Below are 27,265 nucleotides of genomic sequence, written 5' to 3' on the forward strand. Positions count from 1 at the left end.
GCTACTTTTGACCGGCAGATAGCTTTGACCAATCCTCGTGCGGCTTCCCCTTGTCCTCCCCGCTCCACTCCTCTCTCCCTTGCCTACCACCCCTCCACCCAGACTCCCTCTCAACCCGTCCTACCTCCCCTCCCCCCCTCTGCGGGCAAATCGCTGCTGGAAAGAGGCGGGGGCCTGAGCGGCGGGCTCGTGTGGAGGCTTTAGGTGGGACTGATGGGTCCGCCAGCCAATGGCTGCGTGTCTGACGGCACGGCTGGGGCCAGCTCTGACCAATGAACTGGCGGGCTGGGGGAGGAGGCCCAGGTTCCAAACGCTCCGCGGCGCCATGGGCTGAAAACTCAACCGAGATGGAATCTCCCAGTCTGAACCGGTTTCAACCGGTTCCGAGTTTGTGGCACTAGAAGGAGGGGGAGAAGCGGCGCGGCGGCAGCAGCAGCAGCAGTAGCAGCAACAGCAACATCCACAGCAATAGCAACAGCCCCAGCAGCGGCGTCTGTTCCAGTCTTTGCTGCTGCCGGCCGTGCAATCACCCGGAGGGGGAGGAGGAGGAGGAAGAGGAGGGGAGAAAGTTTAGGGGAGCCGGGTTGGGGGGGCCCAGCCGCCGGAGCCGAGTGAGAGAGGGGACTGCGTTGTGGTGGGGGGAAAGTCGGACTGCACCTGGCAGCACCGAGCGTCCCCCTGACTGGACTTCAGCGGCGCCCCCCCCCCCCCCCCCGTTGCTCCTGCTGCTGTCTGGCCGGAGGGTCCCCTTGGGGCTGAATCTCTGGGACCTGACTCCCCTTCTCCCCTCCCCCGCCCCTCCTTCTCCACCCCATCGGGATCGTTGATTCATCCGCTTCGTTATCGTTATTTTGGGGGGAGGTACGTGTGGGGGGGGGAGGCGTCATTGGAAGAGTAAAACGTTATTGAGCTTTTTTTTTTTGCCCTTTTCCTCCCCTCTCATTTTTTAATTTCCTTTTTTTTAAGGTGGGCAAACTGTGAAACCCACCTTCGTCAACCCTCTTTCCCCCCTCCCCACCTTCCCTCATCCCTTTCCAGCCCCTCCCCACAAGGAAGGACGAGGCAGTTGGTTCAATCTCTGGGTAAGTCGGTGCATGTAATGAGCGATCTTGGGGGGTCGTAGGGGGAGGGCGGGGGGAGTGCAATCCAGAGAGCTCGGGAGCCAGAGCTGGAAGGAGAGATCCTGGGTGGGGTGAAGTGGGAGGATGGGGGGGGCGGTCCGCTGTGCGGCGGTGGGAAAGGCCCCCGAGTGGAGCTACGGGCCTCGGTGTGCGGGCTGGTGTGTGGTGCGGTGCCTGCAATTGAATGGAAGAGCTTCTACCACTGGGGTGGTGGGAGGGGAGGGAGGTGGGGTAGACGGCCGCGGGAGGCGAGCTGCTGCTGCTGTTGGGCTGGAAGCGTGTGTGGGGAGGGGAGATGGAAGGGAGAGGGCTGGTGGTAGTAAGGGGGGGGCCCGAGTGCTGGTTTGAGGGCTTCCCTCGTTGGCTGGGATGATTTGGGGAGCAGCTCTGTAAATTATTATGAGTGGAAGTTTCCAGAAATATTGAGTGCAGCAGCAGGAGCAGCAGCATTGAAACGTCCGCCTGCATCACGTGGCCCCTGGTAGAGAGAGCTGGGATCGGGAGGAGGGAGGGGCTGCAGTGTAGCTGCTCCCTCTGCAAGCCAAGTCCGGGGCTCTCGAGTGTGTGTATGTGTGTGTGTGTCTGTCTCTCTCTCTCTCTCTCTCTCTCTCTCTCTCTCTCTCTCTCTCTCTCTCTCTCTGTACGTGTACACACGTACGCGTGCGTGTGTGCTAAAGCTTTGGGAAGAGGAACGTTTTGGTTAAATTCGTAGAGTGGTGCCTTTATACTGAGACCTTAAATAGACATCCCTTTAAGCCAGATGGCCTTATGCACATTTAGACTCAACACAAAAACTGATTTACTAGGGCTGGCGTTGTAGTATGAGAGCCTTAATCAACCCCCTTCCCGGGATGGGGTATGTATGTCCGAGGTGGGCAGGGAAAGGGTGTAGAAAAGAAGCGGGTTTTTTTTTTCCCAATATTGCTATGGTCCGCTTCTGATCACGTACATGCCTTGTTACAGAGACTGGGGCGGGGAACGTAAGTCGCGTTTGGTCTAAATACCTTTCCCGAGTAAGGGCGGGGGTGAGTGCCCCTGACTGAATTCTATAGTTAGAAGTTGCAGCACAGTCAATTTTGGGTGGGAGGCCCAAGGAAGGCAAGGGAGGGTGTGTTTCTACTGAATGAAACTGGCTACTTCCCACACACCGAAGTAGCTGTCTCCTTGTAGCGACTTGTCTTTGACCTATTGTGAAGTTATCTTTAAGCAACGGTTATGATTTTTCTGGTTTTTGGATAGGGGGTGGCAGTTGTATAGCCTTTCTGTTGAAGTGCAAAGCCTTCACTGGACTGTACTAGATCAGATAAAATGTTAATCCCGAGTGGAGAACTGGAACCCTATTAACTGGTGTTTGGAGTGGAGGGGGCTGCAAGAAAAGTATTTTACCTGGCAATTGGATATTTCTTCCCGGTTTTACTAACACTTAAAATCTTTTATGGAGAGAGGAAGCTTCAAACACTGATGGTTAGGAAGTAGAATTTTTTCTGGATTTTTTTTGGAGGTGCTGAGTCAAATGTAATTGACATTAACCACAAAGCCCCACCATTTCTGTACTTTAAGAATAGGTGGGCCTTTGAGTGGCCCAATGCTATCCTTATGGGGGGTATTTGGCTCGTTTAACAACCTTGAAATACTCCAGAAGACAGGGGGGGCGCAGACTCTAGCCAGTAAAATGCAGCATTTAAAAGTGAAACCTCAGTTGAATAAAAAGCAATTATATAAACTCTTCCCATCCATTGACAAATAATGTACTTGAGTAGACCTAAGAGGAAAAAGTTAACTATTTCTTTGCTAATCTTTCAGTCCTAATTAAAGAACACTTTTGAGGTGTAAATTTCCTGTTCTATACCAGTGAATTTGTTTTCTCAACTTAAATGATGCTACTCTTCATCTTAGAGTTTTTAAAAATTACATTTGGGAAAGGAAAGAGTAACTAGCACCATTGAGAGCATGTGTGAGAGATTTCCATTTTTCTTTTTGTCAGTAGTTATTTTTGACCCAAGATTTTGTAGCTATGTTTATGACAGGTGCTGTGTTCTAAAAATATATGTTGTGTAACACCTAGGTTTAAAGAATTGATGTCCTGGTTATAAACTAGTTAATAGACTAGTATGTTTTGAAAATAGTTAAATTGTTTAATCTCTGTAGAAAGTCTTAAAAATAATTTCTGCTCTTTTCCTGTCTTAGAGTAAATTGCATTTTTAAACTTAATATTGACTTTAGGATTTTCATTTTCCTTAAGCAAAATGTCATAACTTAATTTTTTTACTTTGAAATTAATACAAAGAAACTATATCTTAATTGGGTAGTCTAAATAAGCCACATCAAATAGAACTTAACACCAATCATTTAATCTTAGGCTTTTGCTTATAGTTTTAATTTTAGAAAGTTACACTGAAATAGTCCTCAAATTTTTCAGTGATGAAAGTATTAATATAGTGTGGCTTTATACTTTGATATTGATGGTGAAAATTCCCAAATTTCTATGCCATTCCTACTTATTGAAGTTGTTTTAGACCAGAAAGTATAAATGACCGTTGATAGAGAACATTAGTTATGTTTAGAAGGAACCAAAAAAATCCCAAACAATCCGCTCATACACTATTGACAGAGGTAAAGGTATAGAAGGGCTTCATAGACATAAATTTGGAAAAACAAAATTGCAGGCTTTCAGCCAGCTAGGTAAAACTACTCTTTTATAAAGTTGTTTAAAACAAAGTAATTAGGATCTTAACTACAGTGCATTTCATCACAAGAGAAATATTTTTTTAATTGGTTTCAAAAACATGTTTTTAATTTGTTTTCTTGGACACAAGTAAATATTGATTTTTTTTTAAGCGTGTAGGAAGTTGTTCAAGTCCATTAGATACTCAAAATAACTCCATTTTTTTTAAAGGAACTTTTATTTTTTTTAGAAGCCAAGGGTATCTTAGTGTGTATGATTATCAAAATAACATTTTTTTCTCATAGGGCCATAGAGGTAGAGCTGGGAAAGGACTTTAAGGGATAAGGTAAATTGGCTAGGCCAAGGTCACACAGGTGGCTGAAGATGGATTTGAAACCAGGTCCTCTGAAATTCCCAATCTTGTGCTTTCCTCTCACTGCACATAGCTCACAGAGTGTTGGAGCTAGAGAGGGTCAGAAAGCTAACCTTTGATTTATTGATAGCATCCAGAGAAGTGCTTTCTTTTTTAACCTCTAAGTTTATTGAAGTGCAAAATCCGAGATCTGAACCCTGTTCATCTTTATCCCTAGTCTAGTACATAACTCCTTCGCAGTAAGCTCTTAGGCTTTTATTACATGCCCACATTTTGAAGTTAGACAGGCTAATAGAAGTTGTCGAAGGGCCCTACTTTGGAAAATTGCAAAAAATAGTTTAAGAAGTCTCTGTACTGCTATTCTAGTCAAAAGAGTACTGGACGAAGAGTAAATGAATCATTTTATAACTGCCTCAGATATGTATTGTGGGACTTTAGAAAAGTTACTTAAATCATTTTGCTTTAACCTCAACTCTGATAATGTCTGATTATCTCTTCTATGACTTTTTTTTTCAGTGAGATAACATATAAAGTATAATTTATTAATGGGTTTGGTAATGCCTTGGCTGGAATCTGAAATCAAATGACAAAATTCCTTTATAAATGAAAATTATTTTTCACCCAAAATAACTTAATGGTATGATCTTCTGTTGGTTTTTTTTCCCTCTATTTTCAGTAATCTATGCCAGCAATTATGACAATGTTAGCAGACCATGCAGCTCGTCAGCTGCTGGATTTCAGCCAAAAACTGGATATCAATCTTTTGGACAGTGTGGTGAATTGCTTGTACCATGGGGAAGGAGCCCAGGTAAAGTATAAAAACCAGGGCTGATATAGACTGAATTGCAAATAGATTCTGCTATTAGGCCAAAATTAAATTAATATAACAATTTTTTATGACCAGTCTGTGAAAAGAAGCATTTTTTTAAGGTATTTTAGAACTTTGTTGTAAGTGGGTTCTGATGATTAGCCTGCCACTTAACCAACTTAATTCACATCATATCAGTATGGTTTGTCTAAGTTAATCTTATATAATAAAGATGTATCTAGAGTTGGAAGAGATGATTGAAGCTTAGGGGTAAAGTGGGATTTGGAATCACTAATCCAATCAGTACTATTGTTGCTTCTGGAAAAGTTGTTGACTGCCTCTTGGTTCTACTTATCTCTGTAGCTTAATGGGACCAAAATGTCCATTCTTAGCCACAATTCCCTTATATATTTGTCTCACCCATTAGACTGTAAAGTTCCTTGAGGGCAGGGGCTGACAATTTTTTGCCTTTGCATCTACAGCACTAAGCATAGTTCCTGGCACATAGAACATAGTAAGTGCTTCATACATTCAAATGACATTCCTTAAGCTCACATAGGTTGTAAGTAATGTCTCATTCTCCTGATATTTAAACATAAAAGCTCTATTAGGAAATATGATTTAATACCCTTAAAAGAGACTTTCGGCACACAAACAAGGTTGGAGGTGAGAAATAAATAATGGAATGTGTGTACATGTATACGCACACATACTGTATAAATATTATTTGCTTTCCTCTTGTAGTTTAGATTTTGGGCAAAAATGGTCTTCCTTTTGTGTGGAGAATCATGTCCCAAAATATGTAACCCCTGTCAGTTAATGAAGGTTTGTTTCTTAATTAGATGACAAGAGTAGCTGACGTTGAAGTTTTATAAAGTATTTCAAATACATTCTCTCATTTAAGACTCCTGACAATCCTGTGGGGTGTTTATAGTTAATCATTTGTAATCTTAGTTGAAATTGGCCCTGGACACTTAGCAGTTGAGACATCCTGGGCAAGTCCACTTAACCTCTGTTTTCCTCAAGTTTCCTCTTCTGTAAAATGGAGATGATAATGGTACTTCCATGGTTTGTTGTGAGAACCAAATGAGATAACAATTGTAAAGCACTTAGCACAGTGCCTGGTGCATAGTATTTGTGAGACTCAGAATTTTTACTCCTTCCTAATAGTTTTACAGTAGACATTCATACATGTTGCCCCTTGTATGGATTCTTAAAAGGCTCTATTGGACTTTAAAGTGACCTATTGTTTGGTTAGAAATCTGGTCGTGAGTCCAGCAAGCAGTAATAACTATTTTGTTAATAAGTAAGATTCCTGATTAGTATGCCTTGTTACCTAAAGTCTCTTCTGGTTTCCAACGTGATAAAAGGGCTTAAATTTTTTTTTTCGTGTATTTTCATGATAACCTATAAGGAAGGGCACATGATATACCTATTTTATAGAAAAGGAATTGTAAAGCTGTTTCTATGATATTAACTCTCACTGACTTTTAAGAATCTAAGGTGGGGAGCAGGTAGGTGGTGAAAAGGCCCTGGAGTCTGGAGGACCTGAGTTCAAATCTGGCCTCAAGACACTTGACACACTTACTAGATGTGTGACCTTGGGCAAGTCACTTAACCCCAATTGCCCTGCCAAAAAACCAAGAATCTAAGGTGGATGGTTTGTAAAAATGATGACCAAGTTGGGCGGGTGGGAATGTACCATTTTAACACAATTTTAAGGATGTTTAGGAATGAACCATTGTAGTGCAGATTATAGTCTTAATCAAATGAAATTCTAACTACAATGGTGTTTAAATGATTTTTTTTAAGGCTTTGTTTTGAGTGTAGGTCAGGACCACTTAGGTGCTGCTATCTTTTTATTCAGCATTTGCTGCTCTTTATATTACTCTTCCCAAAAGTGTGTTTTCAAAAAATTATATCTGTTTAGAATTAAAGTAAGATCAAGATTACCAAGCAGAAGATGCTTACTATAAAAAGGAATTTCAAGTTTCCATTATGCTACCTAAAATGTGTGAAAATGGTTGCTTTTGAAAGAACAATTGTATTTTGAAATGTGTTGGGGGAAATTGTGCTCAAATTTGTGATGGCACTGATTTACTTACTGCTCAGAAGGTCATTTCCATGTCATCCAGAGAGTACTGTTTGGGATAGCAACTGAAATAATCAAGGAATTAATAAACCCACATATATATGAGGTGGTTACCATAGCATGTAATCTTTAAGTTCTCAGATTTGAGGTATATCTGTTTTTATTTTATATATACATATCAATTATAATTACATATAACAAAATAAGTGTTAAGTTCTGTGTAATGAGTAAATGGCATTTAATGTTTCTCAATGAAATAGTACATAGATTAATCTTAATGTTGATTTAGCAGGAAGTAAGTTCCAAAGTTGATTTGAAAGGGTTTTAGATTGCAAACCTATTTCCGAAAAAGTTGCTATTAAGGACTTAAGAAGAAGAAGTACGGTTTTTTATATGGTGGATTATATCCTCCCAACAGTAGTCGTTAATTTTATTTTAAGTTTTCTCATATCACAAGTTAGTAGCCAAAAGATAGTCACCTACAAACTTGTCATTGTTTATTTTTTAATAAAAATCTAAAACTGGGTTTACGAGATTTACTTACGATTTTTTGTTTTATTTTAATCCATCGTTGACAGTGTTTCAAAGGATACTACCAATGAATCTTTAGCTTTGTAATCTCATAAAATTCCATCTTTAAGTGTGACCTTTAAGATCTAACATGATGGTATGGTTTCACTAAGTTTTGCCTTTGTGCTAATCTTGTATTTTATGCTGGTAACAAATGAAAAGTGGGTATAGCTTTTTATCTAGAGACCCATGTAACTTTGGAGAGGAGAAGGAAAGAGGGGGTTTTTTTTTAAACTACTGGTGGCTCTTGATGTGTGGATAGAAACCTCTCCACAAATAGATTGACATGAAGCACTAGAGCGGAGCACTCAGTTCTGCCACCTCAAATGCATAAGCAGTTTCTTAGGAGACCAGAAGAAATAAAAGCCAATTCTAAGGCCCAGAAACCACATGTAGAATGTGAATTGTGAAAACTAGATCTGTCTCTTTTTGTGTATAGAAAAAACTAAACATTTTGACTAACTTGAAAATATCATATATCAGTATATCATAAAATTCAACAAAATCGAAATGTCTGCTTTTTAGAAAAGTACTACATGAAGTGATATTAGATGGCTAGGGGGAAAGTGGTGTTTCTCTTTCAAAATGACGTTCTTTTGATTAATTAGCATTATTTTTACTCTATTTTAGCCTATTAGTAACTTAGGGAAAGTACTTAACCAGGAATTCTATAGCTTTAGGATAATATTTAAAATTCTAAGAATTTTCACTGTTTTACTGATGTGATGCTAGGTTTTTGTTGTTATTTTTTAAAGAAAACTAATTGGAGGCAAAATGTAGATATTAGCTGAGAGAAATAAAAATAACTTTGGAAGAAGAAAATTTTATTTTAGCATTGACAGTATGAGATCACATGTAGATTCTCACAGGTAATAGAAATGAAACATTTACAAATCTTGGTAGTGTTTAGCTAATGTAATAGATGAGGACTTTGCTGTGGGCATGCATGTTGCATGTTACCAACTTTCCTATGGAAGGTAACATTTAATGGTCCTTATACATTGAAACTGATAGTTGAGGTTCATTGGTAGTTTAGAAGCTTCATTTTTCTAATAACTTGAGTAGCTGCATGGCTATAATAGGAAGAATCTTAAGCATTGGTGTTCTAATTGTGGGCTGAAGTTATAGCTGTGCTTCTTAGGTATGTGATCTTGAAAAAGCCTTAGTACCTGATTTTTAAGATGGGAATGATACTTATACCACTATCTCAAGTTGAAATACCAAATAATTCAAATAAAAGATGGAGAAATAATCATATAGTGGGAGGGGGGATTCTGAATTTGGAGTTAAAGGAACATAATTTAGGAGGTAGAAGGCATCTTAGAGGATCTCCAGTCTATTCACCTCATTTTACAGATGAGAAAACTGAAGCCCAAAGTTTATTTTACCTAGAGTCAAATAGTAAGTTGTAGAGCCACAAACTGAATATGAGCCCTCTGATTCCAAATCTAGTAGCCCTTTTAAGATACGCTAACTTCAGGACCTGAATTTGAAACCTTATTCTACTATTTACAAAAGTGACTTTGGGTCATTAACCACTATAGACCTTGGTTTCCCTACCAGATTGTCACCAAAGTTACTTCCAGCTCTTAACTAAAGCTTATAATAGATTCTAAGGAAATTAAGACATTCAGTTGGGGGCAGGGTGGAAAGGATTCCTGAAGAGCAAATAGGTGTCACTGGAGATGAATATTGAAAGGTGAGTAGCATTTTGATTAATGAGCATAGGTTAAAAGAAGATAACTAACCATAGTGTAGCCTGTATTGGAGTAGTGGCAGATTTAAGGCCTTGAAAGTTAAACTAGAGCCAGATTAGGAGGGGGCCCTGAATTCACAGAACGGTTCCTTTGAAAGGTTTGAGGTTTTTAAAAGTAAGGACTAAGTTATATTTCCACAGTTTATCTATGTGTGATTTCTCTGTTTTTTGTAAATGATACATACAGGGTATGGACTTTGGGTTTTTTAGGAATGTTTTAAAGCAATTCTGTGTCCTTTCATTTGCTTGGGTGCTACTTGATGCGTAAGATTTTTTTAAATAGCCTTTAGGTAGATAAACCTCTTAATTATAGCTTTTTATTGTAACAGCTGAAATTTTCTCCTTCCCACCCCATATTATAACTTCATGTAATTTGATATTTCCACCCCTCTTATGTGAACACACATATATGTATATTTGAATTATTGAGTACGTGCCATATGCCTCCTGCAGGCACTATGTTAGGTCCTAGGGATACAAAGGAAAATTAAATAATCTGCTTTCCTCAATGAATGAAACAAAATAACTTAATCATACTGTGAGTCCTGTAAAAGATTTGCTAAGTTTGGGTTTACATTTGCTTCAAAGAATATTTGTTATATCACACTGACCCTTTGTTTTGGGGTTAGATTTATGAAAGTTGTGTGGGTTATTTGCTAAGATATCATAGAACTAGAATGCAAACTGTTCTACCATTGAGAAGGTTCTAATGAACTTGAGTAATTTAAATTTTTTTAAAATTATGCTTAGGAAAAATACATAGGAAATAGTCTAGGTTTTCAAACTACAGTTTAATAATAGCATTTTTCTAGTACTTTTAAAACTTGCAAAGTACTTCACAAATATTAACTTATTTGATCCTATCAACAACCTTGGGAGGTAGGTGCTCTTATTTCCATTTTACTGTTAAGGAAATAGAGGCAGGCTGAAGTTAAGTGACTTGCCTAGGGTCACACACCTGGTATGTTTCTGAGGCTGAATTTGAATTCAAGTCTTCCTGACTCTGGACCTAGCACTTTATCTAGCACTACCTCTCTGCAATGCAATATTATATGTTAAGAGTTCCTCAAAGCATTTGTTGGATCTCGGAGAAAAAATAGTGGCTGATTGTACTTCTGTTGATGTTTTGTAAAAGTAACTTTAAAAATCTCTCCTGTTTTTCTCTGTAATCTTTTTTAGCAAAGAATGGCTCAGGAGGTCTTAACACACTTAAAGGAACATCCTGATGCGTGGACAAGAGTTGATACAATTTTGGAATTTTCACAGAATATGAACACGAAAGTAAGCAAGTGGTGGTTTTAAAATTCGTACTTTTCCCTTTCTTCCATACATAAACTTTGAGGAAGGTATCTCATTTAGTTGCACTAGCATTTGTTACTTCAAATCATTTTATCCTGTTTAATTACTGAAGTTACTTCAAATTTTAATCCACCCTAAGAAACATAACATTTCTTTCTGTACCCTTGGCAAATAGTCCTAACAAATTACGAATAAAGTTTTGCTCTCAGGACTAGTATGCAAGGTGTGAACTTCTCCCTTCCATCCCTGTTTTTTTTTCCTTAAGTTTATATGTATACAGGTCTGACTTGTGTAAATTCTGATTATTATTCAGAGATAAACATAACCTAATCAAAGGGATTATTTTGGGCAAGTAATCAGTACAGGCTCTCCAACATCAAGTTATATGGTTAGCTTTAAACACTGACACCATGTACCAATGCTTTTAATGGGACAGTACTCAGTTTTTATCTGCAATTTTAAATGTATGATTCAGGTTTTATGGGGGTTTTTTTCCTTAAAAGTTTGAACAGAAAGGCTGATCAAAATGTGTTTTGACTGTTTTAAGCTTGATGATTCGCACTTTGCTTTAAAATAATTAAAAGTAATAAAATCACACGCATGGCATTCTGTTTAATTATACACAAAGATTCCTCTTTGTATGTATGCTTTGTGTTAAAACAGAAACTAGCCATCTCAGAATTTGTTTCTGAAATCAGATTGTGTTAATTAACAGTTTCTAAAATATTAAATAGTTTTTAATCTTGTAAATTTTAGGGAAAAATACAGTTCAGAACTTCCTCAAAGTGCTAACCTTAAGTAACAGTGTTTGCCTGTTTGCTTGCCTGGTAAATTTTGCTTTTTATACTGACAGACATTACTAATGTTTAAGTTGATTTATCAACAGTATTTTTAAAAACTCAAATTTGTCTTGTGAAAAATGAGATGATTAGAGGAACAGAAAGAAAGCAACAGGTAAAGAATTCTTCAATTTACATAAATTACAAATGATTTGGTGCTAAATTTATGCACTCTGACATTTGGCTTTTTATGCAATCATTTTTTTCTTTAAAGCTGTTTAACACTACCTGATATTAATCATAATGTTCCATTATGTTGATTGCTTGTAATAGGAAGAAAAGGGGTGTCTTCCTGTGCAACTGACACAGCTAGGCTTTGACGGCAGGCCTCCACAAGGTCTACCCTTTTGATTCCCTTTAACTGAATTCTGTTCATCAATTGTTTTTGTTTCTTGGGAGGTGGGAGGGGAAAGGGGATTCCATGCATAGAATGAGTAATTTAAGGGTACAGTAGAAATTTCTACCATAGGGATCATTTCATGCATTTCTTTTTTCATTTAGTCTTTGCTGTTATCTGTCCCTCATCTTCATAACTCAGCAGTGGATTTTCACAAGTCTTAAGGCTTTAAGGCATGGGATAGTGTGAAGCAGAAATATAGCCACTTAGAGGAGTGTCTTAAAACTTTTTAAAGTATTTGCATTTTTATAGTAATTTCCTTTTTTAAAAAAAATCCATTTTGAAATTCTAAGCCAAATTTCCCACCTTTCCCCCCAAAGTTATAGGTTTCTTTATGCTGTGATTTTCTATAATCTAAAATTTTTTTATTTCTTAAACCTGATAAACCTTGTGTTAGGATAGTAGTACAAAAAGTGCTTTGAACGTTCTTGGAAAGGATTTAATTGGATTTTACCCTCAAACTGTCTACTGGTGTGACAGAAAGATTAAGTTCAAATTAGAGCTTCTGTTTTGTGATAATGGTGAGGTGGCAATGAAGAGCTAGTAAAGAGGCAGTTGAATGATAGAACTACAAATGAGGAATAAAGTTTGGGAATATGAAAGAATATATAATAGACACTTGACACGCTTACTACCTGTGTGACCTTGGGCAAGTTACTTAACCCCAATTGCCCTGCCTTCTCCCCTCCAAAAAAAAAAGAAGAGGAAGATGGGAAATGTACATAAACTTGACTATAACATTTTAAAATGATAGGTGTTTGCTTTAATTCATGTTCACCACAGTGATAAAATGGTAAACCATTGGTCCATGTTATCCTTTCATTTCTGTTTAAATGACAAGACTTTATTTGGAGGCCTTTGTGTAGAAGAAGAAATTTCTGTTTAAATGACAAGACTTTATTTGGAGGCCTTTGTGTAGAAGAAGGAAAAAATTAAAAAGAAAATAGGTTTAATAACCCCCGGATTATCTATATATGGCTGGTGCAGTTTTTGGTTTTTAGCTTTAAAGTTGTTTTATGAAACAGCATTAAGTTTTTCTTTTATCTCCCTACCTCCAGTAAGTTTTCATTTTCATATATACACTACATCATACTGGTTTTTATGAATTTCATTCTATAAGTTCATATTGGAAAAAAGTTTTTCATAAATTTGTTTAGGAGAATGCATGTTTGCTTATTCTTTCAACTTTTCAGAATTTCGGTGATTCAATATTTATATACATTTTTTTTCTTGTTTTACCTTTCCCCAGAGGGAGATATAGGGATAGAGATATAGATGATAGTAAGTTTCCATATTTACTGCTGGTTATGAAAACAAATTGCATTAATCTGTGATTGCAGAGTTACTTTGGCCTCGGTTTTTTTTGTCTTTCCAGAAATGTTCTGCAGATGCAGAATTTGAATGGCCAATTTTTCCTAGAAATGTATGCAATGTAAAAATGAAAGAAAACAGCAAAAACACCTATCTACATATATATATATTTTTAATACAGTGTAGCTTGGGACAGTCTACATTGTGCTTTGGATAATATAAACATTAATATGATCCCTTTGGTTGAAATACTAATGATCCTATTTTACTGTGTAATAACTAACCATTTTAAAGATGAACTCTTATTCGCAGCCAAAACTTGCAATCTAGACTTCTGTATGTGAATGAATTTACCTTTCAGATATTGTTGACTTACTTTCCTCCAGAACAAAATACTTTAGGGACACCACAGCATTTTTGTTCCTTTTCTTCTTGCCTGATCATTCTAAATTGGTCATCTTTATTATTTTGAGTAGTAATTTACTATGAACAAATACTTGACTATTTAGAGTGAGTAGCAGGAGGGGGAAATGGCTTATCAAGTGGTCGTCCTTTTTAACTCATGCTGTCAGTCATGATTTTTATACTAAGGAATACCTGGAAGGTAAAGAGCAAGTGATTGCAACATGCATTCTATGTGTTATTTTGACTGTGTTCAAAAGTTTATCTTTAAAGAAGTAGAAATAGCTACCTTAGGGGTGGGCATTAAAATTAAGTAAACCTGTGGGTTGTCTTGCTGCTCCTTAAGTAACACACCAGTGAAGTTTGTGACCACTTTCCACAGAAAGTGCCTATGAGAATACGTCTTATATTTTGCCAAGAGCTTATAACTCATAGAAGAATGGTAGGAAGCTTGATATACCATCCAACTTACTAAATTCATAGAAGTGTGGTTGTATTAAAAGTACTTGGGCATATGAACAGTCAGTTATTCTGTGAATTCATATCTGGCTACTACTTTCTTTTCTACAGATAGCCCATTTGGCTGCCAAAGGGCCTTTTATTTGGTTCTTCCTCCTGGTGTGAGCATGATCAAACAGCAGGACTTTATATAGTGTAGTAAACAGTAAAACAAGGAAAATGCATGAACAACTCAGTAATTGGGTGAATAGATTTTTGTTTAATGTATGTATAATTAAATTTGGTAGTTTAATAACTTTTTGAAACTTTAGACATACGTATGAATGTCTGTCTGAATGTGAATCCTGAAAGTTACTTTCAGCCTTAGAACAATATGTTCACATACTTCTATTATCCAATTTTCAGTATTATGGACTACAAATTTTGGAAAATGTGATAAAGACAAGATGGAAAATTCTTCCAAGGAACCAATGTGAAGGTAGGAATGTGTTTTAAATGATTGTAACTAAGGAAGGTTTCAGTCTTAGGCTGTAATATCTTAGGATCAGCTAGGTGTTAGAGTGGATAGTGTGAGACTTGGGGGGAGTTTGAATCCTGCCTCAGACATTTAATAGGTCTGTGACCCTGGGCAAGACCCTCACCTCTCAGCCTTGGTTTTCTCATTTATAAAATGGGGATAATAAGGTTACCATGAGGACCAAACTAGATAGACATGTGAAGCATTTTGTAAAACCTTTTAAAGCTAGCCCTACATTAATACTGGTGGTTTTTTAATGTTCATTTAGGCATTGCATTGTAAGATGACCTCATTCTAAATTCACTTGATTGGATCTTTTTGTAGTTTACTAGTTTTTGCCTTTTTTTTTTTTTTAATGTAGTAAACTAGTTTTATTTCTCCTTTGGGGCTGAGGTGGTCTCTGTGAAGAGGAAAAATACTAGTCATGAAGCAGATTTTAAAGCTCTCACTTACTATGAATGTTTTTAATAACAAGTTCTATGTGATGGCTTGCTAATTTCTAGTTACTTCTTGGTACAACATAATTTTAGCAAAGGCAAGGCAACAGGTATTAAGCATTCGCTATGTGCCGGGCACATTTTGCTAAACACTGGGGTTAAAAATACAGGCAAAAAGAAAGGTAAGGTCTCCCCTCAAGGAGTTCACATTTTAATGAAGCAGTATTACACATAAAAGGGAGCTGAAATGTGGCCATAGGGAAGATACTTGCACAGGGGCACATGGTGGCAAAGTCCATAGAGACTGAAGCATGGCTAACCTGGCCTGTCACCAAAACAAAAAAGTCTGTGTTACTAAATAAAATTTTATTTGTAGTTGATCTTGTAAGCATATAACTAACAAGGAAAACTGGCAACAATGAATCTGTTTTGTCTATTTCCTGCTTGTGGGACATCACCTGTAACTGGTAACACAACAGAGCCAAAATGTAGGTACTGAATATGTCTTTACCACAATCTTGGACTTCGTGTAAAAGGTCCAGGGAACAGGCAATCAGAATAGAATGAGTAATGTTTTTTGTCCAGCAGACAAAAGTATTTATGTAGCATCTGTTACTTTTTCCTTTGCATTTTTTGCCTTGGATAGTCAGGGGTATAGATTTTTGGCTTATATTTTTGAGTTCTTTCCGTGACTTGATCCTGGAACCAACGGTCCTCATCTGATCCCATTTATTTGTCTGTTGCAAATGTCTTACGTTTACATGGTACTATATAGGGTTTTTTAAAAGCTTGATGCATACCTCATTTGATCAGCATAATATCTGTGAGGTGTAGAGGTGATTATTTATAGGTATTATTATACCTCATTTTACAGATAAGGAAAGAGGTTCAGAGGGGTTGCCCAGTGTCACACTCTACTTAGATGCCCTCTATGTCAACCTCTTATTTCACTTGTTAAGTTGTAGACTCCTTGGGAAAGTGGTTCATATCATTTTTAAATGGCCTCCATTACTACCCGTGTGGCTTTTGATAAGTCATTTTCTGGGTCTCTGTTTTCTCTCCTGTAAAATGAGAGGATTAGATTAGACGATCTCTTAAGATCTCTTCCAGCCTTAATACAGAATATTTGTCTCACACATGCCTTGTGGTTGTATTGTATTTATGTATTAAATCATTCTCTGCTTCCCACCGTATCCTGCCCTCACATCCCAGATTCCTTCTAGGTACCTCCAGTTTGTTTATATGTAGGGCTCAACTATCTTTTTTTTTTTAAAGTTGCTTCAATACTTAATGGAGTAGATTCATTGCCTTGATTAAGACAGTAGAGCTAGGAATGTAAAGAAAAGGTTAAATTATAGTCACTTGTTAAACTTGTCAGAATCTTCTGGCTCTCATGACTCAAGACTGGCAAGCTTAATGGGTCCCTGGGGATCTGAGTAAGTTATCTGTGCCTAGATGAAACTACAAATTTTCAGGGTCAAGATACTTTATAAGAATTTGAAAACAATAATATTTAAATATTGGGAAATCCCAAGCAAATTAACATGATATTATCATATTTAAAATAAAAAATGATGCTTAGTTACATTAAGGGCAATTGTAGAAGGAAAAATAAACAAAAGGCCTGTTTTTATCTCACAGTAGGATCTTGTAATTAACTACACATGTAGACACTTCAGAACCATAAATATAAACATAGCATTGTATTCTACTCTTACATTAAAGTTTTTGTGCATATGTGTGTACAGTTGTTGCTGCCAACCAGTTAACACACCTGCTATGTACAAAATAATGCTGTTTAGAGTGGGGTGGTATAAATAGGTATAAAGTTTTTCTACTCCAAAAATTTTGCAATATACTGGGGTAGTCAGTATATTACATTTAAAACTGTCTTATGATAAAAGGGAGCGTATAAGTAGTAGCAAATGAATAATTTGGATTTTAAATGCTATAGATAGGAATAGCAGGAGGAAAGCAGCTAGAATTGGGCTTGGGAAGAAGGACAGGCTCAGGTTTCTGTTAACTGGGAATGAGATAGTTAGATGGTGCCATCCATAGAGCTCCAGTCAGGAAGGGCCTGAGTTCAAATCCAGCCTCAGACATTTCCTGGCAATGTGACCCTGGATAACTTATTTAAGCCCAGTTTGCCTCAGTTTCCTCATCTGTAAAATGATCTGGAGAAGGAAATGGTAAGCCACTCCAGGTATCTTTGCCAAGAAAATCCCAACTGGGGTCATGAAGAATCCAACATGACTAAAATGACTGAGCAACAAATAGAAATGAAGGAATTACAGGCAGGAGGAATGTTAAGAGGCTCTGCAAGTGATAGGTTAAGGTGCCAGTGTAGTCTAGCTTGGTTGGTACAGGAGATTCATTTAATGGTGATGCAGTTGCAAAGACCATGGTAAGCATAGGCTTGAATGACAAGCTGAGAAATAGCCGTTAAAAAAAAAAGAAAAAGTCTTGAGCAGCAGAATGCCTGTGTAGGCAAAATTTTAATTCAAAGAAATTTACAGGATAAAAAACAATCACAACTTGGCTTTTTACTTTAGGCCCAGTTCCTTCCACAATTTTACTTCATCCTGCTTTCCAAGTGAATAGTCATATAGATAACATTCCACTGGGCATGGGGAAATTAAAAGTTTAGATGAGATGCAGTCTTTGCCCTGATGGACATAGTGTTGTGAAGGGAACACGACATGAATAATTTTTATTCAAAACAAAATACCCATGAGAGACAAAAGTGCTATATGAGTTCTGAAGTTAGTTAATTTGGTGGAAGAGAAAAGTAACTGAAAGAGAAATGTATCTTTTATGGTATGGCAGGTTGTTGGTATGATTCTGAAATTGGAAGCAGGAAGATCTGAGTTCAAACACTACCATTGATGTTTGGGCAATAAGGTGCCTACACTCCAATAATAGGGAAGACAACACAAAAAATTTAGTTAAAAGAGTGAGGTGAAGGAGAGGCAGGAGCAAAGCAGAGAGAGGAGTGCTGGGAGGAATTCCCCAGTCGTTCGGTATACAAAGGGCCTTGAGTGGAGAAACTTTCCAAGCTGAAAAGGCTCCCTGGGAGGGAGCATCTTCCAGGGTGAAAAGTATTCTGAGTAGTTAATTTTGTCTTATCATTGAAGAAATTTGAAGGGGGGGAGGGGTGAAATCAGGTTTGCGCATAAGCCTCTTGGGCATATTGTTAACAGGAGACCTGTAAGATAATAGTCCAGATAGTGGGTCATAAGGATCTCTATTTAACACCATGATTAAAAAAATATATATTATGTTATTTTTTAAGTCAGTACTCGGCTGACAGGGATCCTTGTGTAGTAGGATTTAGTGGCCCCCGTTTCTGTTTTGAGTTTAAATACCCCTGGTGTAGAGAATAGCGAAGACTAGACAGGACTTGCTAATTGGTTGTAAGAGGTGAAGGTAGAATTGAATATAACCCCGAAGCATCGAGTATGAGATGTTTAGTGAATTCCCTGACAGCAATATTCTCAGTCAGGTTTGGGAGCAAAGACAGACAGTTTTATTTTGGACATACTGAATTACTAGAGCTAAAAAAGAGAAGTCAGGTCAGGGCTGGAAGTGAATATTTGACAGAGGTGATGGTGGAAGCTATGAATGTGAATAATTATTTCCAAGAAATGTAGGAGGATGATTAAGGGCGTAATATGAGGAAACACTAGAGCATGTGAGGAGCTAGAGGAGTTTGTTCTTTTAAACATTGTGGAGACCCAGGGTATGTTATTAGATAAGTAAAGGGCCTCATTGAGAAAGAGAGATAGAAAAGATGAGGGGGAAAAATTACGACTGCAGAGACCTGGAAGGAAGCAAGGGAGATTCACACAAAGATCCAGAGAGGATTAAGCATTAGCAAGCAGAATAGAATAGCTCCTCATCTGAGAGAGGTAAAGAGAATTGTTAATAATTGTGAAAGGTGTTAAGAAGAAGGAGGAGGGATGAGGGGACTCAGTTATCAGTAAAGAAGATGACTCATTCGTCCACTGTGTTGAGTATAGCATTGTGGATATGATGTACTCAGGGGCTTTAGGAGTAAGGTTAAAATCTAGGGTAGTTGCAGTGGGAAATGAACTTAAAATGATCAAGTAGAATGATTGTGGGGCAGAAGTATGCATCTAGTTCAGGCTTTTTATCGTATTTAGAGTGCAAGGTCAGGTTGTTTATCCTTTGGTGTGCATCAACTAGGAACTAGCAGCAGAGAGTTTAGTATCAAAGTGGCAGATCATGGAATCAAATCTGGATCTAGAGACATGCAGAATGGGGAGATGAATTGGGAGACTAGAGGGGTGATTAGTGGTTGTGATGAGGGTAAAGAGTGAAGGGAGCAGTAGAGGAAGGTTGGGGATCTTGATCAAGATCTTGAAAATGTCACAGTTGTTGAAATGTGGCCATGCCCATGACTGAAGTTGGGAGGTGGAGGAGATGATGGGATTTAGGGAGTTAACGGGTAGAGACAGAATGGATAATAGACTACCCAGTCATGTGTTGAAATCATTGAAGAAGTTTGGAAGGGGCCTTGAAAGCAAGATAGTTTTGATTCAATTTTTTAAATTATAAAATGCTTACTATAATGGACAATAGAGAATTTGGGACATGAAAATACAAAATTTTTAAAATAATTTTTTTAAAAACTTAAGAGATTCCTCTTAAAGTCAGACAATATTTACCAAGTTGTATAACGTTAATTTTAAGCAGAAAAGGACCTTGAAGATTCTTTAGTGATGTGCTCAGTCATAGACCTTGTGTAAGTTGGCAGAGCCTGAGTTCAAACAAAGGTCTTCTGATTCTAAATCTAGGTCTTTTCGCACTTTGTCACATTGCTATGTATACATTCCAGGGCCCTGATAATTTAGAAGGTATTTGTTAAAACATTTGAGAATCAGTGTGATAGAATGGTTAGAAAGCTGGCCAGTACAAGTGCTGCCTTTGACACATCCTCACTACTTGAATCTAGGCATAGCACATCCTTACCCAGAGCTCCCAAAATCATAGGACTAAATCAAAAGTCCTGTAAAAAAAAAATAACATCTCCAGAAAAGATTTCTTTGAAGTAATGGGTTACTTTTGATTTTTTTCTAAGCTCATGCTATTCATTAGTATTGCAAATTGATTGTGTCCAATTATAGAGTCCTATGGAATTAATAAGGGAAAGAAGGATGAAGAGAACAAGCGTTAAGTGCCTATTACATGCCTGGCAATGTGCTAAGTGCAAATAGTATCTTGTTTGATCCTAACCCTAGGAGCTAGGTGCTATTTACAGTTGTGGAAACTGAGGCGGACGGGTTGAATGGCTTGCCTAGAGACATGAACAGTTAGTATCTAAGACTGGATTTGAATTCTGAACTTTCTGAGACCTAGTGCTATCTACCATGCTACCTAAGTGACACAAAGCAGGTATAGTAAATTGCTTAATATTGATCGGATATTATAATGACTGTTAAATCCTTGAGTTGGGTTATTTTTTTTTTTAGTATGAGGTTCTCTTGGTGACTATACAGCAAAGCCTTCGGATTCAGGATATAGTTCATAGTAAACTTATTTGGAATATCAGAAAGTGGAGACAACTCAACTTTTATCCTGTTTGCAGTTGTTTGCTTTCTTTAGTAAATGAGAAATTTGTCCATCTTATAGAGGGGAAGGAGGAGTGGATTGCTTTTTCTGATTTCAGTCAGCAAGTATCTGTTGAATTGCCTACTGTGTGCTGCATGCTAGGTGTAAAATTGAAACCATTTCCATTCTAAAGGACTTTATGTTCATTTGTGAAGAGACAACATAAACATTTAAGTAAATATAAGTAAATAAGGAGAGTTGGGGAGGGAAGGTACTAACAATTAAAGGGATCAGAAGCAGGGTTTTCAAGGATGTGAGGGATTATCACTCCCCTTGTTCCTCATCATTTTTTAATTCCCTATACCATTACTTCCTCCCTAAGGATTTGATTTACTACCCTACCTCAACCATCCTTAAATCCTCACTAGCACAATATGTAATCTATGGGTGAGCATCGTTGCGGTATCTCCCCTTTTCACATTCACAAAGTCTCCAACCTGGTCCTGGTTCATTCCTGGACTGGTGCAATAGCCTTCTCTTGGTCTCTGCGTCAGGTCTCTCCCCATTCCGATCCATCCTCATCTCAGCTTCCCAAGTGGTTTTCCTAAAACAGAGGTTACCCCCTACTCAATTCCAGTGGGTCTCTGTTACCTCCAAGATTAAAATTTCTTGTTTGGCTTTTCAAAATCTGGATCCTTTCTTCCTTTCCAGGCTTATTTATAATGAATATCCTAATAATTCAGTAACACTTATCTTCTTGCAGGTTTCTCAAACATGCCACTGTCCTCTAAGCCTGATATGTTCTCCCTCTTTATTTCTATCTACTAGCTTCAAATTCCACCTAATGTAAGAGGTCTTTACTGGTCCCCCCACTTCAAATGCTCTCCCTCTGAAATGTCTATTTAGACTATATATCTTGTAGATATAGTTGTTTATCATCTCCCTCTTCTGTTTTTACCTTTTTATCCCCAGCCATTAGCAAAGTACCTGATATATATATATTAAGCATTTGATAAATCCTTTTTGACTGACTGATTACATGTGTTGTCCAGCTTATTGGAAAGTAAACTCACTAAAGACAGGGACTGTCATCATAAGGTATCCACCTTCCAGAGCTTCCGTTTGGGGGGAAAATATCACCAACGTTAATAGTCACTGAGGTTTACAACCTTAGTTTTACCTTCACTATTCACCCCACACATTAAAATAAGGTGGTAAATCTTAGCATTTCCTATCTCCCCATGATTTTTTGCACCAATGCGTTTGTCACTCCTCACATGGCCATCACATAGTTCAGGCCTTCGTTGCCTCTTACCTGGACTGTTGTAATGGCCTAATGTGGCCCTCTGCTACAAGTCTCTTCCTACTCCAATCCATCTTCCACACTGCTGCCAAAATGATTTTATTTCTTAAATTATTATTTATTTTTTGTTTTCAACATTCACTTTTATAAAATGTGATTTTCTTTAAACACAGATCTAACCACACCACTCCTTTAATCAAATTCCAATGTTTCCTGTATTGCTTCTAGGAAAGGATTAAACCCTGGCCCCAGCTACCTCTCCAGCCTCATAAATTACTTACACTCTTTAAGAGCTTATCAAACTGTTCCTCACACATCTTCTGTATGTGATCCTTGACACTATACATGCTTGGAATAATAGATATAATGATAGCTCATGTTATATAGAGTTTACTATGTGCCAGACACTGTGCTAAGGACTTAACAATTATTTTCAATTGATCCTCACAACAGCCCTACCAGGTAGGTTATGTTGTTATCCCCATTTTACAGATGAGGGAACTGAGGCAAATAGGTTAAGTGACTTTCCCAGGATCACACAGCTACTGAGTATCTGAGGCTGGATTTGCTCTCCAGTCTTCCTGGCTGTATGCCTAACACTCAATCCACTGAGCAAAATGGGTGTGATGATAACAGTATCTCACGGGGTTGTTGTGAGGATAAAATTCATAAAAGGCTTTGCAAACCTTGAAACGCTATGTGAATGCTAGCTGCTATTACATTTTAAAGGGATGAGAAGATAAAATAATATCTAACCCCAGAGTCAGTCAGGAGCTGCTGGAATTTATTGAGTAGGGAAGACTTGCACTTTAGGAAAACCACTTTGATAGGCATATGAAAGATAGATTGGAGCAGGGAGAAACTCGATCTGGGGAAACCAGTTAGGAGGCTATGGCAGTAGTCCAAGCAAAAGGCAATGAGGCCCTGGACTACTGGTTTGCTGTATGAGCAGAGAGAAGGGAACAGGGTGAGGAATGTGGAGGTAAAACTAATGAGGTTTGGCAACTGATTCAATATGTGGGATGAGAGAAAATGAGGAATTGAAGATTCATGACACCAAGATGATGAAAAATCTGGGTAACTGCTAGTGCCCTTGATAGTTATAGAGCTGTTTGGGGAAAAGTGTTAGGGTAGGCCATCTGCAATCCATATCATTATAATCCCTCTATGGCTGCTTAACCTCAAACAAAGAGAGAGACTCTAGTATGAATCAGTGCCCCCATGCTCAGAGCCCATCTTTTGAGGGAGTTGGGGAAGGGAACAGGCAGCACGTACAGAATTTTCCCAATAGTACCTGTTCTGAGGTTCTAGTTTAAATTATAATTGCCATAAGAAGCCAACACCTACCTCAGAAGGTATTCATACTGGAGGTTAAGGGTTAGGTGCGTTGGTGATGAAGACATGACCCACAATTGGCTACGACAGTGGTGAGAACATTGGACCTAGCAATGAGAGGCTCAGTTCTAGTTATTACTCTAGCAGCAGTTTGTCGAGAAACCTTGAGCCAAGTTACCTTCTCCCAGAGTTGATCTCTCAGAGAAAACAATAAGAATGAAATGAAATAATAGATGAATTCTGAAAAGTTAAAAATATCTACTTGACTTCCTATCCAATGTCTACCGTTTGGGGGGAAATATTTGGGGTTTTCTTTACTAGCTAACCTGCCCCTATCCCTTGTAAGAAAGACCACAGAACAAACCTCATTGTTTTTGCTCGGGGGTGTGTGTGTGCGTGCGCGTATGTATGTTATATACATATGTATCCTTTCACCAGAGAGTTTGAATTAAGGTTAAATCTATGAGGCTTTACTAGGCTAATAAAATAAAATTTATTTTCTCTAAATGTCCAATCTACTGGGCACAGATCACTGTATGTGTATTTTTTAGAATCTGGTACTTTTCCCATTAGGTAACATTCATGTGTGATTAACACTCCTATGCCCTATGTAGTTACTATAGAAAGGTAACTAGAGAATTTTAATTTCCAAGTTACCATGTAGAACTTAACTTGGGAGAGGGAAAAAAAACCACAAATCAACAGGAAAGAGTTGGTGGACTGTAGTATGTCAAGGAACATATTTTAATAAAAAGTGCAGAACTTTTTTTCTGGTGAGAGAAAGTGCCAGCAAGTTTACGGATTATCTCGTGGAGAGTGTATTAATCAGTATATAATGTGGCTGCTGTTGGCTTTTGGGCTTCTGTTGATAACTTACTTTCCCCATTATTAAGAATTCTGGCTAGATTCATTGGTTGTCAAAGCAAGATGACTATAATGAAACCCTAGTGATTTATATTTCTGCAAGGGCCAAATGTTATACTCTTAAACATGCTTTTGTTGAGCTTTGAGGCTTTAAAAAGACAGGTAAAATAAATCATTAGGTTGAAAACAAATATGTCACCACAGTCTAATGTATTTTAATATTTTATTTTTTCCCAATTACATGTAAAAACAATTTTAACATTTTTTTTCTTTAAAATTTTGAGTTCCAAATTCACTTACCTCTGCCACCAATTGAGAAGGCAAGCAATTCACAAAACACATTTCTTTTTTTTAATTTCTTTTATTTTTTAATTAAAATTTTTAAACCATTTATTTAATGTTTTTAGTTTTCAACATTAATTTTCACAAGAGTTTGAATTACAAATTTTCTCCCCATTTCTACCCTCCCCCTGCCCCCACTCCAAGATGGCATATATTCTGATTGCCCTCTTACCCAATCAACCCTTCCTTTCATCACCCCACTCCCCCCATCCCCTTTTCCTTTACTTTCTTGTAGGGTAAGATAAATTTTTATGCCCCATTGCCTATATAACTTATTTCCTAGTTGCATGCAAAAAGTTTTTTGTTTTTTTTTTTGAACATCTGCTTTTAAAACTTGGGAGTTCCAAATTCTCTCCCCTCTTCCCTCCCCATCCACCCTCCCTAAGAAGGCAAGCATTTCAACATAGGCCACGTGTGTATCGTTATGCAAAATGCTTCTACAATACTCATGTTGTGAAAGACTATATTTTGCTCCTTCCTATCCTATACCCCTTTATCCAATTTTCTGCATTGACCCTGTACCTTTTCAAAAGTGTTTGTTTTTGATTGCCTCCTCCCCCTATCTGACCTCCCTTCTATCATTCCCCCTTTTTTATCCCCTTCCTCCTCCTTTCCTGGGGTAAAATATCCAATTGAGTGTGTATGTTATTCCCTCCTCAGGTCAAATCCAATGAGAGTAAGATTCACTCATTCCTCTTCACCTGTCCCTTCTTCCTCCCAACAGAACTGCTTTTTCTTGCCACTATTATGAGTTAATTTACCCCATTCTATCTCTCCCTTTCTCCCTCTCTCAATATATTCCTCTCTCATCCCTTAATTTTATTTTTTATAGATATCATCCCTTCATATTCAACTCACCCTGTGCCCTCTATATATATGTGTGTGGATGGGTGGGTGTGTATATTCCCTTCAGGTACCCTAATACCGAGGTCTTATGAATTATACACATCATCTTTCCATGTAGGATGTGTGAACAATACAGTTCAACTTCAGTAAGTCCCTTAAGGTTTCTCTTTCTTGTTTACCTTTTCATGCTTCTCTTGATTCTTGTGTTTGAAAGTCAAATTTTCTATTCAGTTCTGGTCTTTTCACTGAGAAAGTTTGAAAGTCCTCTATGTTATTGAAAGTCCATATTTTGCCTTGGAGCATGATACTCAGTTTTGCTGGGTAGGTGATTCTTGGTTTTAATCCTAGCTCCATTGACCTCTGGAATATCATATTCCAAGCCCTTTGATCCGTTAATGTAGAAGCTGCTAGATCTTGGGTTATCCTAATTGTGGTTCCACAATACTCAAATTGTTTCTTTCTGGCTGCTTGCAGTATTTTCTCCTTGATCTGGGAGCTCTGAAATTTGGCTACAATATTCCTAGGAGTTTTCTTTTGGGGATCTTTTTCAGGAGGTGATTGGTGGATTCTTTCAATTTCTATTTTACTCTCTGGCTCTAAAATATCAGGGCAGTTCTTGATAATTTCTTGAAAGATGGTATCTAGGCTCTTTTTTTGATCATGGCTTTCATGTAGTCCAATAATTTTTAAATTTTCTCTCCTGGACCTATTTTTCTAGGTCAGTAGTTTTTCCAATGAGATATTTCACATTGTCTTCCATTTTTTCATTCCTTTGGTTCTGTTTTATAATATCTTGATTTCTCATCAAGTCACTAGCTTCTACTTGCTCCAGTCTAATTTTGAAGGTAGTATTTTCTTCAGTGGTCTTTTGGACCTCCTTTTCCATTTGGCTAATTCTGCCTTTCAAGGCATTTTTCTCCTCGTTGGCTTTTTGGAGCTCTTTTGCCATTTGAGTTAGTCTATTTGTTAAGGTGTTATTTTCTTCAGTATTTTGGGGGGGGGTCTCCTTTAGCAAGTCATTGACTTGTTTTTCATGGTTTGCTTGCATCCTTCTCATTTCTCTTCCCAATTTTTCCTCTACATCTCTTACTTGCTCTTCCATGGCCTGAGACCAGTTCATGTTTTTCTTGGAGGCTTTTGATGTAGGCCCTTTGATTTTGTTGACTTCTTCTGGCTGTATGTTTTGGTCTTCTTTGTCACCAAAGAAAGATTCCAAAGTCTGAGTCTGAATATGAGTCCGTTTTCTCTCCCTGTTCATGTTCCCAGCCAACCTCTTGACCCTTGAGTTTTTCATTGGGGTATGACTGCTTGTAGAGTAGAGAGTACTTTGTCCCAAGTTCGAGGGGATGCACTGTTGTTTTCAGGGCTATTTCTACACAACCAACTCTGCCACACCAGCACTCCTCCTCCCCCAAGAACTGCCAACCTGGACCATGACTCACATCTTAAGCAGGCTCTGCCCTCCTGCTCTGATTTGCCACTTAGTTCCTCCCACCAGGTGGGCCTGGGGCCGGAAGCAGCTGCAGCTGTAGTTCTGTCCTCTGAGCTGCACCACCTCTGCTGCCCCAGGATGGTGGCCAAACTGCGAACTCCTTTCACTCTGTCCCAGCACCTTTTCCCACTAACCTTCTCTGCAGTCTTTGGTGTTTGTGGGTTGAGGAGTCTGGTAACTGCCACAGCTCACATATTCAGGGCTCTAGGGGCCCCATCCGCCCGACTCCAAGTTTGGTTGTTCCACGCCGCTCAGGCTGGGCTCTGCTCCACTCCGTTCCCAGCTCCTTGTGGGATAGACCTCACCCAGAGACCATCCAGGCTGTCCTGGGCTGGAGCCCTGCTTCCTTCTGCTATTCTGTGGGTTCTGCAGCTCTAGAATTTGTGCAGAGCCATTTTTATAGGTTTTTGGAGGGGCCTGGTGGGGAGCTCATGCAAGTCCCTACTTTCCAGCCGCCATCTTGGCT

At 38.3% G+C, this 27,265-nt stretch overlaps 1 protein-coding gene across 1 annotated transcript in view; it reads left to right on the plus strand.

Annotated features, from left to right (window-relative positions):
• The first annotated feature begins 328 nt into the window (after positions 1-328).
• The window catches only part of XPO1 (exportin 1), a 52,984-nt gene continuing 26,047 nt past the window's right edge, over positions 329-27,265 (plus strand). Inside the window, exons 1-5 of the mRNA XM_036748641.1 lie at positions 329-861; positions 967-1,082; positions 4,836-4,967; positions 10,565-10,666; positions 14,498-14,570. Coding sequence (XP_036604536.1) covers positions 4,842-4,967; positions 10,565-10,666; positions 14,498-14,570 — 301 coding nt within the window. The 5' untranslated portion in view covers positions 329-861; positions 967-1,082; positions 4,836-4,841. The remainder of the gene's footprint in view (positions 862-966; positions 1,083-4,835; positions 4,968-10,564; positions 10,667-14,497; positions 14,571-27,265) is intronic.

Source organism: Trichosurus vulpecula, chromosome 3 (assembly GCF_011100635.1).
Source record: "Trichosurus vulpecula isolate mTriVul1 chromosome 3, mTriVul1.pri, whole genome shotgun sequence".
Classification (NCBI taxonomy): Eukaryota; Metazoa; Chordata; class Mammalia; order Diprotodontia; family Phalangeridae; genus Trichosurus; species Trichosurus vulpecula.